At 42.5% G+C, this 12,016-nt stretch overlaps 1 protein-coding gene across 3 annotated transcripts in view; it reads left to right on the plus strand.

The window, feature by feature from the left end:
• COL9A2 (collagen type IX alpha 2 chain) overlaps nt 1-11,159 on the plus strand; it is a 52,140-nt gene extending 40,981 nt beyond the window's left edge. For all 3 annotated transcript variants that reach the window (XM_039329821.1, XM_039329812.1, XM_039329827.1), the window contains 6 exons: nt 727-759; nt 2,325-2,471; nt 4,567-4,621; nt 6,718-6,906; nt 8,473-8,550; nt 9,754-11,159. In XM_039329821.1, the coding sequence (XP_039185755.1) occupies nt 727-759; nt 2,325-2,471; nt 4,567-4,621; nt 6,718-6,906; nt 8,473-8,550; nt 9,754-9,953 (702 nt within the window). In that variant the 3' untranslated portion in view covers nt 9,954-11,159. The remainder of the gene's footprint in view (nt 1-726; nt 760-2,324; nt 2,472-4,566; nt 4,622-6,717; nt 6,907-8,472; nt 8,551-9,753) is intronic.
• Nucleotides 11,160-12,016: the final 857 nt, after the last annotated feature.

The following is a 12,016-nucleotide window of genomic DNA, read 5'->3' on the forward strand; positions in this document are numbered from 1 at the left end:
GTGGGTGATCCTGAGTCCTCTCCCTGTCCAGAGAGGAATTCTGAGAAGCTGGTTAATTTCCCAGCTCCTTAACAGAATAAAAATATTAAAAGTTAAAATGGTGGAGAGAACATCCTTACAACATCAACCTTCTCCAGGGTGGCCTAACATGCTTTGACCCCCCCCATGCCAAAAGTGGGATGAGCCGAGGTGGCGCAGCAGTTAGAGTGCAGTACTGCAGGCCACTTTAACTGACTGTGTTCAGCAGATCAGCGGTTCAAATCTCACCGGCTCAAGGTTGACTCAGCCTTCCATCCTTCCGGGGTAGGTAAAATGAGGACCCAGATTGTTGGGGGCAATGGAAATATATATATACATTGCTTACTGGTGTACACCGCTTAGAGAGTGCTTGCACTTAAAGCGGTATATAAGTCTCATAAATAAATAAATAAATAAATAAAGTGGTGAAGGTCAAAAGAGTAGAGGCCTGCCCCACCTTTGCTGGTAACAATAACAGAGTTGGAAGGGACTGTGGAGATCTTCTAGTCTAACCCCCCCTGCTCAAGCATTCCAGACAAGTGGCTGTTCAGTCTCTTCTTAAAAGCCTCTAGTGATGGAGCCCCCCCACCCCCCCCAACTTCTGAAGGCAAGCTGTTCCACTGGCTAATTGTCCTTCCCCAGAAATCTCAAAATCTGTTATCTATTTGGAGCCTTAGCTCAACATTTCTCTTTGTTCTTTATTTTTAGGGTGAATTGGGTGAACCTGGACCAAAGGGGCAGGTGATTATTTGCGACTATATCTTTGTTTTGAACAATGTGGTTTATCTTGGGTATCTATCTATCTGTCTGTCTGTCTGTCTGTCTGTCTATCTATCTATCTATCTATCTATCTATCTATCTATCTATCTATCTATCTATCTAAATAAATAAATACAGAAAATATATATAATAACTCTTTTGATTGGGGATGAGAAATAATTGTTCTTATTAAAAAAAGACTTGAATAATGGGTTATTTATGCTAAGAACAAAATGATAATTTTGCTGGATCTGCAACTTTATATCAAAAACAGTTTTTATAGCTCTATAGCTGATCCCTTGCATATGCCGTATAACTAGGCTATTTTACATTTTTTAATGCCTTCAAATAGCAAAGAATAAAAAAAATTGATAATGAATGTTAAGGCAAACATCAGGCAATTTTCTTTAATATGATACAAAGCCACGTTTGTTACTCTCTGGAAGATTTTTGCATCAATGTTTTTCTTAAAATAGCTAGATCTTAAATTTCCTCCCCCCCCCCCAGGACACCTTCTCACTTTTAAAAGTTATGGAGGATCCCGACAGAGGTTTTGTTTGTGTGCGTTATATTTATTGATATTTGCCATATTAAACATTAAAATGGACGCATCTGCTGCTACCTCTGCTTCTCACCGTTTGTTGGGATTTTAATACAGGTGGTTCTCAGTTAATGACTATAATTGGGTTCAACCACTCACTTGCTAAATGTCACGGTTGTCAAGTGAAAAATTATAGGATGATGTCAACTTACAGTGACACTTCCAGCAGTTCCACTTCTTTTTTTTTAATATTTTTTTATTTTTCCAAACTCTCCCCCATACATATACCGTGATATTTATCAGATGTTAACATACATTCTTTTTACATTCATATATAAGATACTTTTGATAAAATGAAATAAATACATACACATGACTTTTGGTGTTGCTCGCCCATTTCCCCTTTCACTGTATCCACACTCCTTCTTCTCTACCTTCTTTCTCCCTTTCTTCTCTTCCCTACTTCCCTCTTCTTCCTCTCCTCTTCTCTTTCCTTCCCACTTCTCTTCTCCTCCTCCAACCTTCCTACTTCCTTCTCCCCTCCTTTACTCTTTTCTCTCTCCTTCTCCTTTCTTCCCTCTCATCCCTCTTCAGATACAATTCAGGGGTAATGTCCGAGCAACTCCTCTCTCCAAATTTCCCTATCTGTATTATATACAATAAGATTAATTTTCTCTTACATTAATACTTCTATTTATCTAACCTTCTCGGTATATATGTCTATAAATATTTATACAACCTCCAGTTATTCAATACTGTGTCGCCTGGGTCTCCCTCCTTATCTGCTCCTTCTTCTTCCATCTATATTGGTGTTAACTATCTTTTAACCGTATTCTCTTTTCAGCCAATCATAAAAAGTTCCCCAGATTTCATAGTAGTCCAGCAGTTCCACTTCTGATTGTTAATTGATTCGTGGGCACACTGGCTGGGGAATTTGGAGAACTGAAGTCCGCATATCTTAAGGTTGCTGAGGTTAACAAAAACTGCTGCTCATGTCCTTTCACAGCAAGGTATCCGTGGGGAGGCTGGTTTTCCTGGACCTCCTGGAGACATCGGAGCACCTGGAGTCAGAGGTTTCCCAGGATCTCCTGGCCCTCGAGGACCTAATGGGGAACGTGGCGTACCTGGAATACCTGGGTTGCGAGGTGCCCCAGTAAGTAAATATCATAATAGTTCCATGTCGTAGGATGCCACCACCGAGCTGGCATCTCGGCAATTTTGAAGGCCAATCAGGATGTTCTCCAGACTTCAGAATTCTCTATCCTGTGTGGCCATTGTGGAGAATTTGAGGGGTTCATTTCCACACCTCTGAAGGATGGTGTCAACCTGGTATATAGACCTCGCTACAGAAGGGGTGATCTTAGAGAAAAAAAGATCTCTAAAGTCTTTTTTTTTTCCCCTCTTAAGATCTATTGAGAAGATTTCATTATGGGTCTGTACATGCAAATTCTGTCTTCTAATTAGCCTCATCCTGGGCAGGGCTTTCCTGGCATGGAATTAGATCAGTGATCCTTCCTGGAGCAGAATAGGAGAATTACTGACCTTACGTGGGATGCTTGTCAAAAATCAGTGGGGTACCGCTTTGGCCTTGGCCTTCTAATTGTGTGGTGTCTCTTTCACTGGGTCATTCAACCATTCTCCCTTCAGAGGTTCAGTACTAGAAGAGGCTGCCTACTCCAGCGTGGAATGAGTCCCTTGAAAGGAGTCTGCTTTCGAAGATCTTTGATCCTTGACTGTTGAGAGCCATTTCATTATTGTGAAAAACAGACTGTGTGGTAGATCTCTTCTGAGGTGCCTCTGCACAAATCTCACTGAGATAATCTGCTATATGCAGAGACACTCCTCTAGACTGTCACCATTGTAAATGCAATTTCACTTTTATGAAAGATATTCTGCTGAAGCACCGGTACTACAGTTGCGTAAGGACCTTCAGCTTACATGGTTGCAAGGAGAATTCTAAGAACCCTAATTCCCTACTCCTGATTTTTTGGGAATGTTTTAATTAAGCCATAGCAATATGTATGTGAGTGTACATACATACATACATACATACATACATACATACATATATACACACACAGTATATATACACAGTATATACATATATACAGATAAATACGCATATATGTATATACATCTTTGTAAGAAAGGCATACTAAACCAACGATCTCCAGGACAAAAAGTTTTATTAAAATACTTTTAAAATACCAAACTTTCGTTAGCAACTGCTAATGTTGTCAAAGTGTAAGCAGACATTGGAAAACCTGTCTGTATAGCTCTTCCAATGTCCATAATTTGGCCATTGAGCGTGTTACCGGCCCATAAGACGAGAGCTTCCCAATGTCTGCTTACACTTTGACAACGTTAGCAGTTGCTAAAGAAAGTATTTTAAAAGTATTTTAATAAAACTTTTTGTCCTGGAGATCAGTGTTTTAGTATGCCTTTCTTACAAATGAATATACCTGGGACTTGAATTTTTAGAATTGTTGCAGACATATGCATATACATATACATATACATATAATCTTTGAGATTGTGCTGACTCCTGGAGACTAGTCCCTACAGTTTCTTGGCAAGATTTTGGAAGCATTTTCCTGTTGCTTCCTTTCCCAGGCTGAGAGAGAGTGACTGGCCCAAGATCAGCCAGCTGGCTTCATGCCTAAAGCAGGACTAGAATTCACAATCTCCTGGTTTCCAGCCTGGGTGCCTTCCCCACTCTTCTTCACTCTGCTGGCCTTGATGTTGGCAGGAACATCAAATACCAGTCAATTCTCTTTCCAGCCAACCAGTAGGAAAGTGCAGAAGGGGTTGTTCAGCCAGGGCCTCGTACCTTACAGGGGAGGATATTCCCCACGGAAAGGAAGGGAAAAAATAAATGCGTTCCTGCTTGTTTTAATACATGTTATACACATTTCTCCAGGCATTATTCATCCTGCATATAAATTTCCACTCCAAGCTGCATCTGTGGCTGAAGGTTTCAATGCAAGAGTCTATCTCTGTTATGTGTGTGTGTTGAGGGGGGGGGGGGAGGGAAGGAGTGACAGGCATGAGCCCAGAGGCTGGCAGGCAAGTGAAGATTGCATGAGAACTGAAGCAGACCAGCTTTGGACAGACGCTGCTTGAGTATAATAACTCGAAGCCTCCCTGCAGAATCTTAGGTCCTGACAAACTGATTTAAGAGTGTTGTGATTGCTGGCATTGTGACGTAGGAGAAGATCACCATCCGCGCCTTCTCTTCCATTCTCCAGGGCAGGGACACCGGAGACCAGCATATTGTTGAGGTCGTGGTCAAAATGCTGCAAGGTCAGTGTATCAAAAGGTCACTGCTGGCCAAATCACACACTAACCAGTGTGATGACCCAGGGACAAAGGAAAATTAAAGCTCACGAATCAAATGCCACGAGCTTGGCAGTGATTCATCCCAGTGGGCCTGGCACTTGGCTGTGGACATATTTGGGGGCTGCAACTTGGTGTCCTGGTTGACACTGTATGACATCCCTAGAAATGTGTGTCTTTTTTAGTAGGTTAAAATTAAAACTTTTAGGGCGGGATTGTGTGAACAACCTCACAATCCTCGCGCTTAAAATCCGTCCCTAACTACAGCCTGAATTTTTGACCCATTGAAATTCTGCTGGCCGGTTCTTACTATAGGTAGGACCCCAGCTGAGCCCAAATGTTGTCAGGTGAGACATTTGTTCAAGGAGTTTTGCCCCACTTTTCTTGCCACAGTTGTTAAGCAGATCACTGCAGTTGTTAAGTTAGTAACCCAGTTGTTAAGTGAATCTGGCTTCCTCCATTGACTTCGCCGGTCAGGAGCTCACAAAAGTTGAGCACGTGACCCTGGGACACCAACTGTTGTTAATTTGAGCCGGTTGCCAATCCCCTGAATTTTGATTACGTGACCATAGGAATACTGCAACAGTCATAAGTGTGAAAAACGGTCATAAGTCACGTAACTTTGGACGGTCACTGTCGTAAGTTGAGGACTCCCTGTAGTGTGAAGTGGGGATGATTGGAGATGCAAATCAGATGCAGATGGCCTGTGGGTGGTCTGACATGCAAGTCCCATTTAGCCTTAATTAATGGCCATTCATTGACCCTTGTTCAGTAAAACGGTCTAAGCCAGGGGTGGAGAACGATGGCCTCTTGATGACTTCTGAACTTCAACTTCCAGAAGTTGGCTCAGGAATTCTGGGAGTTGAAGTCCACAAGAGGGCCATCATTGCCCACCCCGATCTGAGTAGAAGCAGCCCCTAAACCACATTGCCTGGACTCAGAAGCTAAGCAGAATCAAGACTGATGTCTGTGGAGGTTCTCCGTCCTCCAAGTCATGGTTGACCCAAAGGTGCTTTTTGGAAGGCAGCTGGACTTCCTTGTTTTTCTTTGAAGGCGTTTCACTTCTCATCCAAGAAGCTTCTTCAGCTCTGACTGGATGTTGAGGAGAGGGAGGATTCCCCACCAGCTGAAGAAGCTTCTTGGATGAGAAGTGAAACGTCTTCAAAGAAAAACAAGAAAGTCCAGTTGCCTCCTGAAAAAGCACCTTTGGGACAATCAAGACTGATCAATGCTTGAAAGAGGAACCACCATGGCAGGGGTAGGCAACCTTGGCTCTTTTAGGACTTGTGGACTTCAACTCCCAGAATTCCTGAGCCAGCATGGGGGAACTATGGCCCCTTTATGACTCGTGGACTTCAACTCCCAGAATTCCTGAGCCAGCATGGGGGAACTACGGCCCCTTCATGACTCGTGGACTTCAACTCCCAGAATTCCTGAGCCAGCATGGGGAACTACGGCCCCCTCATGACTCGTGGACTTCAACTCCCAGAATGCCTGAGCCAGCCTGGCTCAGCTTGGAAACCTCTCCCTTTTCCCTCAGCATGGCTGGCTCAGGCATTCTGGGAGTTGAAGTCCACGAGTCATAAAAGAGCCAAGGTAGCCTACCCCTGCCCCAGGGAATACCAAAGCTGTAGGCTAGACTGGGAGATTGAAAAAAGATAACGCACAAATATTCCATGTTTGTATCTTCAAAATCCCCGGGAATCAAGCAGCAGCTACAGAACACATTTTATCTGGTTATGATTGAATCCATTTTCCAACTGTCTACAATAACTTGAATCGTAAGCTAACAAACTAGCCGGGTTCATATAAAACATTAATCTAGAAATCGTTGAACCGAATGAAAACTAATCCAGCTCATCACGTTGGGCAAATACAGCTGCCGGGCTGGTAATTAACGCAGTTTTGTAAACACAGCTGTTGGGGAGCAGCCGTCTCCATAAACCGGAGTACATTTGTGGAGAAACGTGTCTTCACTGTCTGTCTGGATACTTCCTGAATTTGGGAAGGGTGCCGACCCCTGGGAGACAATGCACTGCTTTCTTTTCATCTTTGCCTTCCAGAACAACTGGCTGAGTTAGCTGTGAGTGCGAAAAGAGAAGCTTTGGGTGGAAGTGGCACGATGGGACCACCTGGGCCACCAGGGCCTACTGGATCACCTGGCCCCCAAGGCCCCCACGGACATCCAGGTTCCCGTGGTCTTCCAGGAATCATAGGAGCTGTTGGACAGATAGGCAACACCGGGCCCAAAGGTAGGAAGCCTGGACACGTCATATAAGGGCTTGTTATCTGACTGATGAGGGTTTCGTAGCCATAAATCGACACCTGCAAGTTCATTCATGATCCTCGTGAAGAACTTTATCCTTCAAGTTCCCAGAGAAGCCATTAGCAAGAAATTACAAAAGGCTCCATCCTAATTCTTTAGGAAACATGTGGGTTCTAAATGGGGAATGCTTCCTTTGCCAAAATTCACACAAACTTTCAGCAAATCTTGCTAAAGAAGGCTTAATTCATGCTGGGGAAAGAATTACTCTCAGCTAGAGTCAACCCCCCCAAAAGCTAGATACCTCATGTCTAACTCTACTTATCAGATACCAACAACATCTGGAATTAATAGCATGGAGAATCTTGCCAGGAACATCTGTTCAATCCCCCAATATTTTAAATGGTGGACTTGGTGTCAGGGCCTCTATAGTCATTGTGGATCTTCCCCTTCTCCCTTTTCAGCCTCATATGCTGTGAAAGTTTCATTTTCTTTTTCCATTAAAAATCATGTTACTGGTAGTAGTTATCTCAGCATAGCTGCAGGAGGTCAGATTTGAGAAAAATTTTCTAGAGTGTTTTCTTGATAGAATATACACGGTCCATTCCAACCCCCTGCTCAGGCGGGAAGCCCTATCCCAGTGTTTCCCAAACTTGACAATTTTAAGGCATGAGGACTTCAACTCCCAGAATTCCACAGCCAGCGTTGCTGGCTGTGGAATTCTGGGAGTTGAAGTCCACATGCCTTAAAATTGTCAAGTTTGGGAAACACTGCCCTATCCCATTTCAGACAAATGGTTGTTCAGTCTACTCTCGAAAGCCTCCATTGATGGAGCACCCACAACTTCTGATTAATTGTTCCCACTGTCAGGAAGTTTCTCCGTAGTTCTAGGTTGGTTCTCTCCTTGATTAGTTTCCATCCGTTGCTTCTTGTCCTGCTTGTGCATTGCTGTGGATAATGCCTTATGTGTCAGTAACTTAGAGATAAGGGCTAGTGTCAGCCCTTTGAGGTGGGCCTGGTCAGAAAATAAGACTCCACATTTTGGAATTGTAGTGACACAGGCTATAATAACAGAATCTTAGAGAATTCGTTTGGTGTGATGGTTAAGGGACGAGGTTAAGAAACTGAAAACCGCTAGTTAGGCACAAAGCCAGCTGGGTGATCTTGGGCCAGTCACATTCTCTTAGCTCTAGGGAGGATGCAATGGCAAACCGCTTCTAAAATCATTGCCAAGAAAACTGCAGGGCCTTGTCCAGACAGTCATCAAGGAGTCACAACTGACCAGAAGCCACCAAATCACAGAATCTTAAATGCCTGTTTCCTCCCCTTCCCTTTTCCCTCTCTTACACTCCAATAAGTTAGGGTGGAGCCAGTCTGAGTATTTTCTCTGTGTCCTGGATTTAAAGCATTTCAAAAAAAAAAAAAAAACACTTCTCCAGTCCCTCCAAGGTCATCTTTGTGGCTTTGTTAACTGGAAAGGAGGTCCAGTCAAACAGTATGTCTACAAAATATGAATCTAATAAGGGTTAATTTTTGTGGTTTCCTTATCCTACAGGAAAGAGGGGTGAGGAAGGAGACCAGGGAGAACCTGGCCATGGTCATCAAGGGATGCCAGGGCCTCCAGGCATACCAGGTGAGAAGATCTTTTGGAGTTACCTTGAGAGAAACAGACATACAAGACTGGGTTCCACCTCCCAGTGTGGAAGAACTTCTAGGGTTCCCAGTCATTCTAGCTAGGCACTGACACGGGATATCTTTGGAGGACAGTCAGAGCCACTCAGGGTCATCTTTTAGGGGAGATGGTGGCTGGCATAAAAACATTAATGAATAAAATAAAATAAAGAGTTGTGGAAAGTTCCATCTCCAGACACCGCACAAAATAAACCATCTGTGAATCTTTTACAGTTTTAGAGAAGGTGCTGATATGTTTACAGCTATGGGCCTGAAGTTATAAAAGCAGTGCAGTGTGCTCTCGCTTTATAGTTTCCCTTGAGAAAGATTTTGGAATGATTCAAACGTTTTTCATAGTGGGAAGGATGAAGCAGTTGCTGCCAAAAAAAAAGGTCTGGAGGAGATCACTTTGGGGAATGTTATACATCTTCATTTAGTTATGGATAAGATAGATTTTGTACTCACAAAAAGGAAGTGAAAGAGCTATCTCTGGAGAAGTAAAAAAGTAACGGCAGAAGAGACTTTGGGGTATAGAGACTTCACCACTACGCTGCTTTCTAAACAATTGATATCAATAGTCTCCCAGGTCTAGGTCTTGTAGAGACTGTTGGAGTTCTCAAGGGACATCAGTGTACAGTCTGCATTGTCTCTTTTCCTGTGGTGTTCCCTCGTCACTAGATCTGAAGCCTTGGCCATTAGCATCTAGCTGACCTCCAGTTTGTATCAGCTTGGGTGTTAGATTTTGTTTGTTGCATGTCCAAGTCCTATTGTTCAGGCCTTCTTTCCTGAAAGGTGATGCTGGCAAGTAGGTGGCTAATAAAACGTGAATTCTGAGACTTCACCCAAGTCTTTTAGAGGTGTTGTGGGGAAAAAAAACACCAATGGAAAAGACAAGAGACAGCAACACAAAACAATAATTCTTACTTTAAGATTCAGAGGTTTATTTTGCTAATAATTTGGAACATAGCAAGCGTAATAACTCAACATCACTTACATTAATAACCCATTGTAATGACCATATAGCCCTATCTTATTATACCAGAAGGGGGCTATATTTTCATCTCCCACAGAGGTGATAGGGTCTTTAGAACTTCGAGAAGCAACGGTGGTTGTGGAAGGGGGTCTGGCACGCAATTATAAACTGTATATTGTTTCATTTTTCCAGGTCCCCCTGGTCCCCCTGGTCAAGCTCTCAATGGCAAACATGGAGAGCGAGGTGTTCCAGGTGCTCCAGGAGAAGCCGGACGTCCTGGTTTACCTGGACCTCCGGGCCTTCCTGGGTTTTGCGAAGCAGTTGTCTGCCTTGGGGCCTCTGCCTCAGCTCAGCTAACTGAAGTAGGTTCCGTCAAAGGACCTTCATATTGAATGTTCTCAAGTGAAAGAGTTCCATGGTTGACATCACTGATTCATCAGAAGCTTCACTACTTGCGTTAAGCAATGAACACACCAGGATTGGGCCCAAAGAGATGTGAAAGCCACCAATCCAAAACCTCTTGACTGATGAGAAACCTTTGCTTGGATCTGAGCATCCATGCATATCCAGTCACCTTTGTTGGTGAGAAGACGCTTAGACAATTCTGAGTGGCGCCAAGTGGACATCCATATACATGCCAACATTGCTGGTATCTTGGATCAAGCTTGAGTTTCTCATTGAAAAGATTGCTTCTTTTTTATTTATAAGAAATAGTAGAGTCCCCCGCAAAATTATACACTACCTTGAGAAAAGGCGGGAAAATTCTCATTTTGGGCCCCGATACTTTTTTTGAGGTAAGAGTTCCACACGGTAGCATTTTTATGTTTTTGAGATCCTGGGTGCTTTTTCTTGGAGATGTTTCATTACCCATCTAGGTGACACCATCAGTACTAGAAGGGAGTGGGACAAACCCCACTCCCTTCTAGCACTGAAAACGTTACCTAGTTTGGTAATGAAACGTCTTTAAGAAAGCAGCCGAGGTCAGAGAGCAGCAAGGAACCAACAGTTCAGCCTTGAACTACAAATAGTCTCTTCTGTGTTTCAGTCTGTTAAGGATTATGAAATATTACTATGTGGGAGAAATTCAAAATTCAGATCGAAAAAAAAATCCTTGAAAAATGATGTCACTTTTGTTTCGGTCTGTTGATTTTTTTTTTAATCACTTGAGGTTTATTTCTGACAAGCACCTCATCATGAAAAAAGAACATAGTAAAATATGTTACAAGGTGTCTCCTTTCTCAAACAAAAAACCTCATGAGTGAGTTGAGATAATTCTTGATTTATTGCCCTCCGTGGCCCCATCATTTCAGCTGCTTTTGTACTGAGTGCCCAATTTTTTTTTAATGTTTTGGGTCAATTAAATATTATTATATCAAGTTGGTTGATGGAATTGATCTGTCCAAATTAATTGCATTTTTAATTACAAAATTAGCCTTTTTGATCTCCCTTTTCTATTATAGTTATTATTTAATGATGAATGATACTCTGCCAAAAGCTGTAAATCTTTGTAAAATAAGGGTTTTTAATTACTAATTAAAAATATTTTTTCTCCACAAAAGAAAACAAACAACATAAAGAACGAATATCGGTGAACTTAACAGTTGTGTCCGATCCTCTTGATTGAACAGACTTGTAAAAACAGTTATTCTTCAGTAATTATTTTTGTAAGTTGACTAATCATCTTCATGGGGGGAAAAAATCATTGGATCTTGATATTGTTCTAGATGTCTCCTTGGAGTCCTCTGCAGGAAGCCTTTAGTCCTGTGAGAGTTAAGAGAACTGACCACAAGGCAAGATTTGAAATAACTGTTAATTTCCTAACTCCAATTTTATAACCCATTTGGGGAGCAAGTGGTGTTTCTCACAACTCAGTGCCAAAGCTGTGGCTCTCCATACATTGCAACAATCCTGTGTTCACACATCCCATGTAACGTGCCAACGTGAAGTTTGAATTAGACTGACCCATCACTGCACATCAGGGAACATAGACACTGCACATTGCGATGGTTGCACAGTCGTTGCATTAACAACAACAACAACAACAATAATAATAATAAAGCCGACAACGTCAAGCACACTGAAGTCAAGAAAAAGATTAGAGGTGAATACATCAAGAGAGTGAAGAAGATCTTAAAGTCCAAACTCAATGGAGGAAATACCATAAAGGCAATCAACACCTGGGCAATCCCAGTCATTAGGTACACAGCTGGAATAGTGGACTGGACTCAAGCAGAACTAAAAGCAATGGATAGGCAGACCAGAAAAATAATGACAATGAATCATGCCCTTCATCCACGCAGTGACATTGATAGACTTTATCTACCAAGGCAAATAGGTGGGCGTGGAATGCTACAAGTACATCAGATGGTTGAAGAAGAAAAAATGGCTTTGGAAGAATATCTGAAGGACAGTGATGAAGATGCACTGAAATTAGTATATCAGGAAGGCTTACTGA

This window comes from Crotalus tigris, unplaced genomic scaffold (assembly GCF_016545835.1).
Source record: "Crotalus tigris isolate CLP2741 ecotype Arizona unplaced genomic scaffold, ASM1654583v1 scf7180000017614.5298720, whole genome shotgun sequence".
In the NCBI taxonomy this organism is placed as follows: domain Eukaryota; kingdom Metazoa; phylum Chordata; class Lepidosauria; order Squamata; family Viperidae; genus Crotalus; species Crotalus tigris.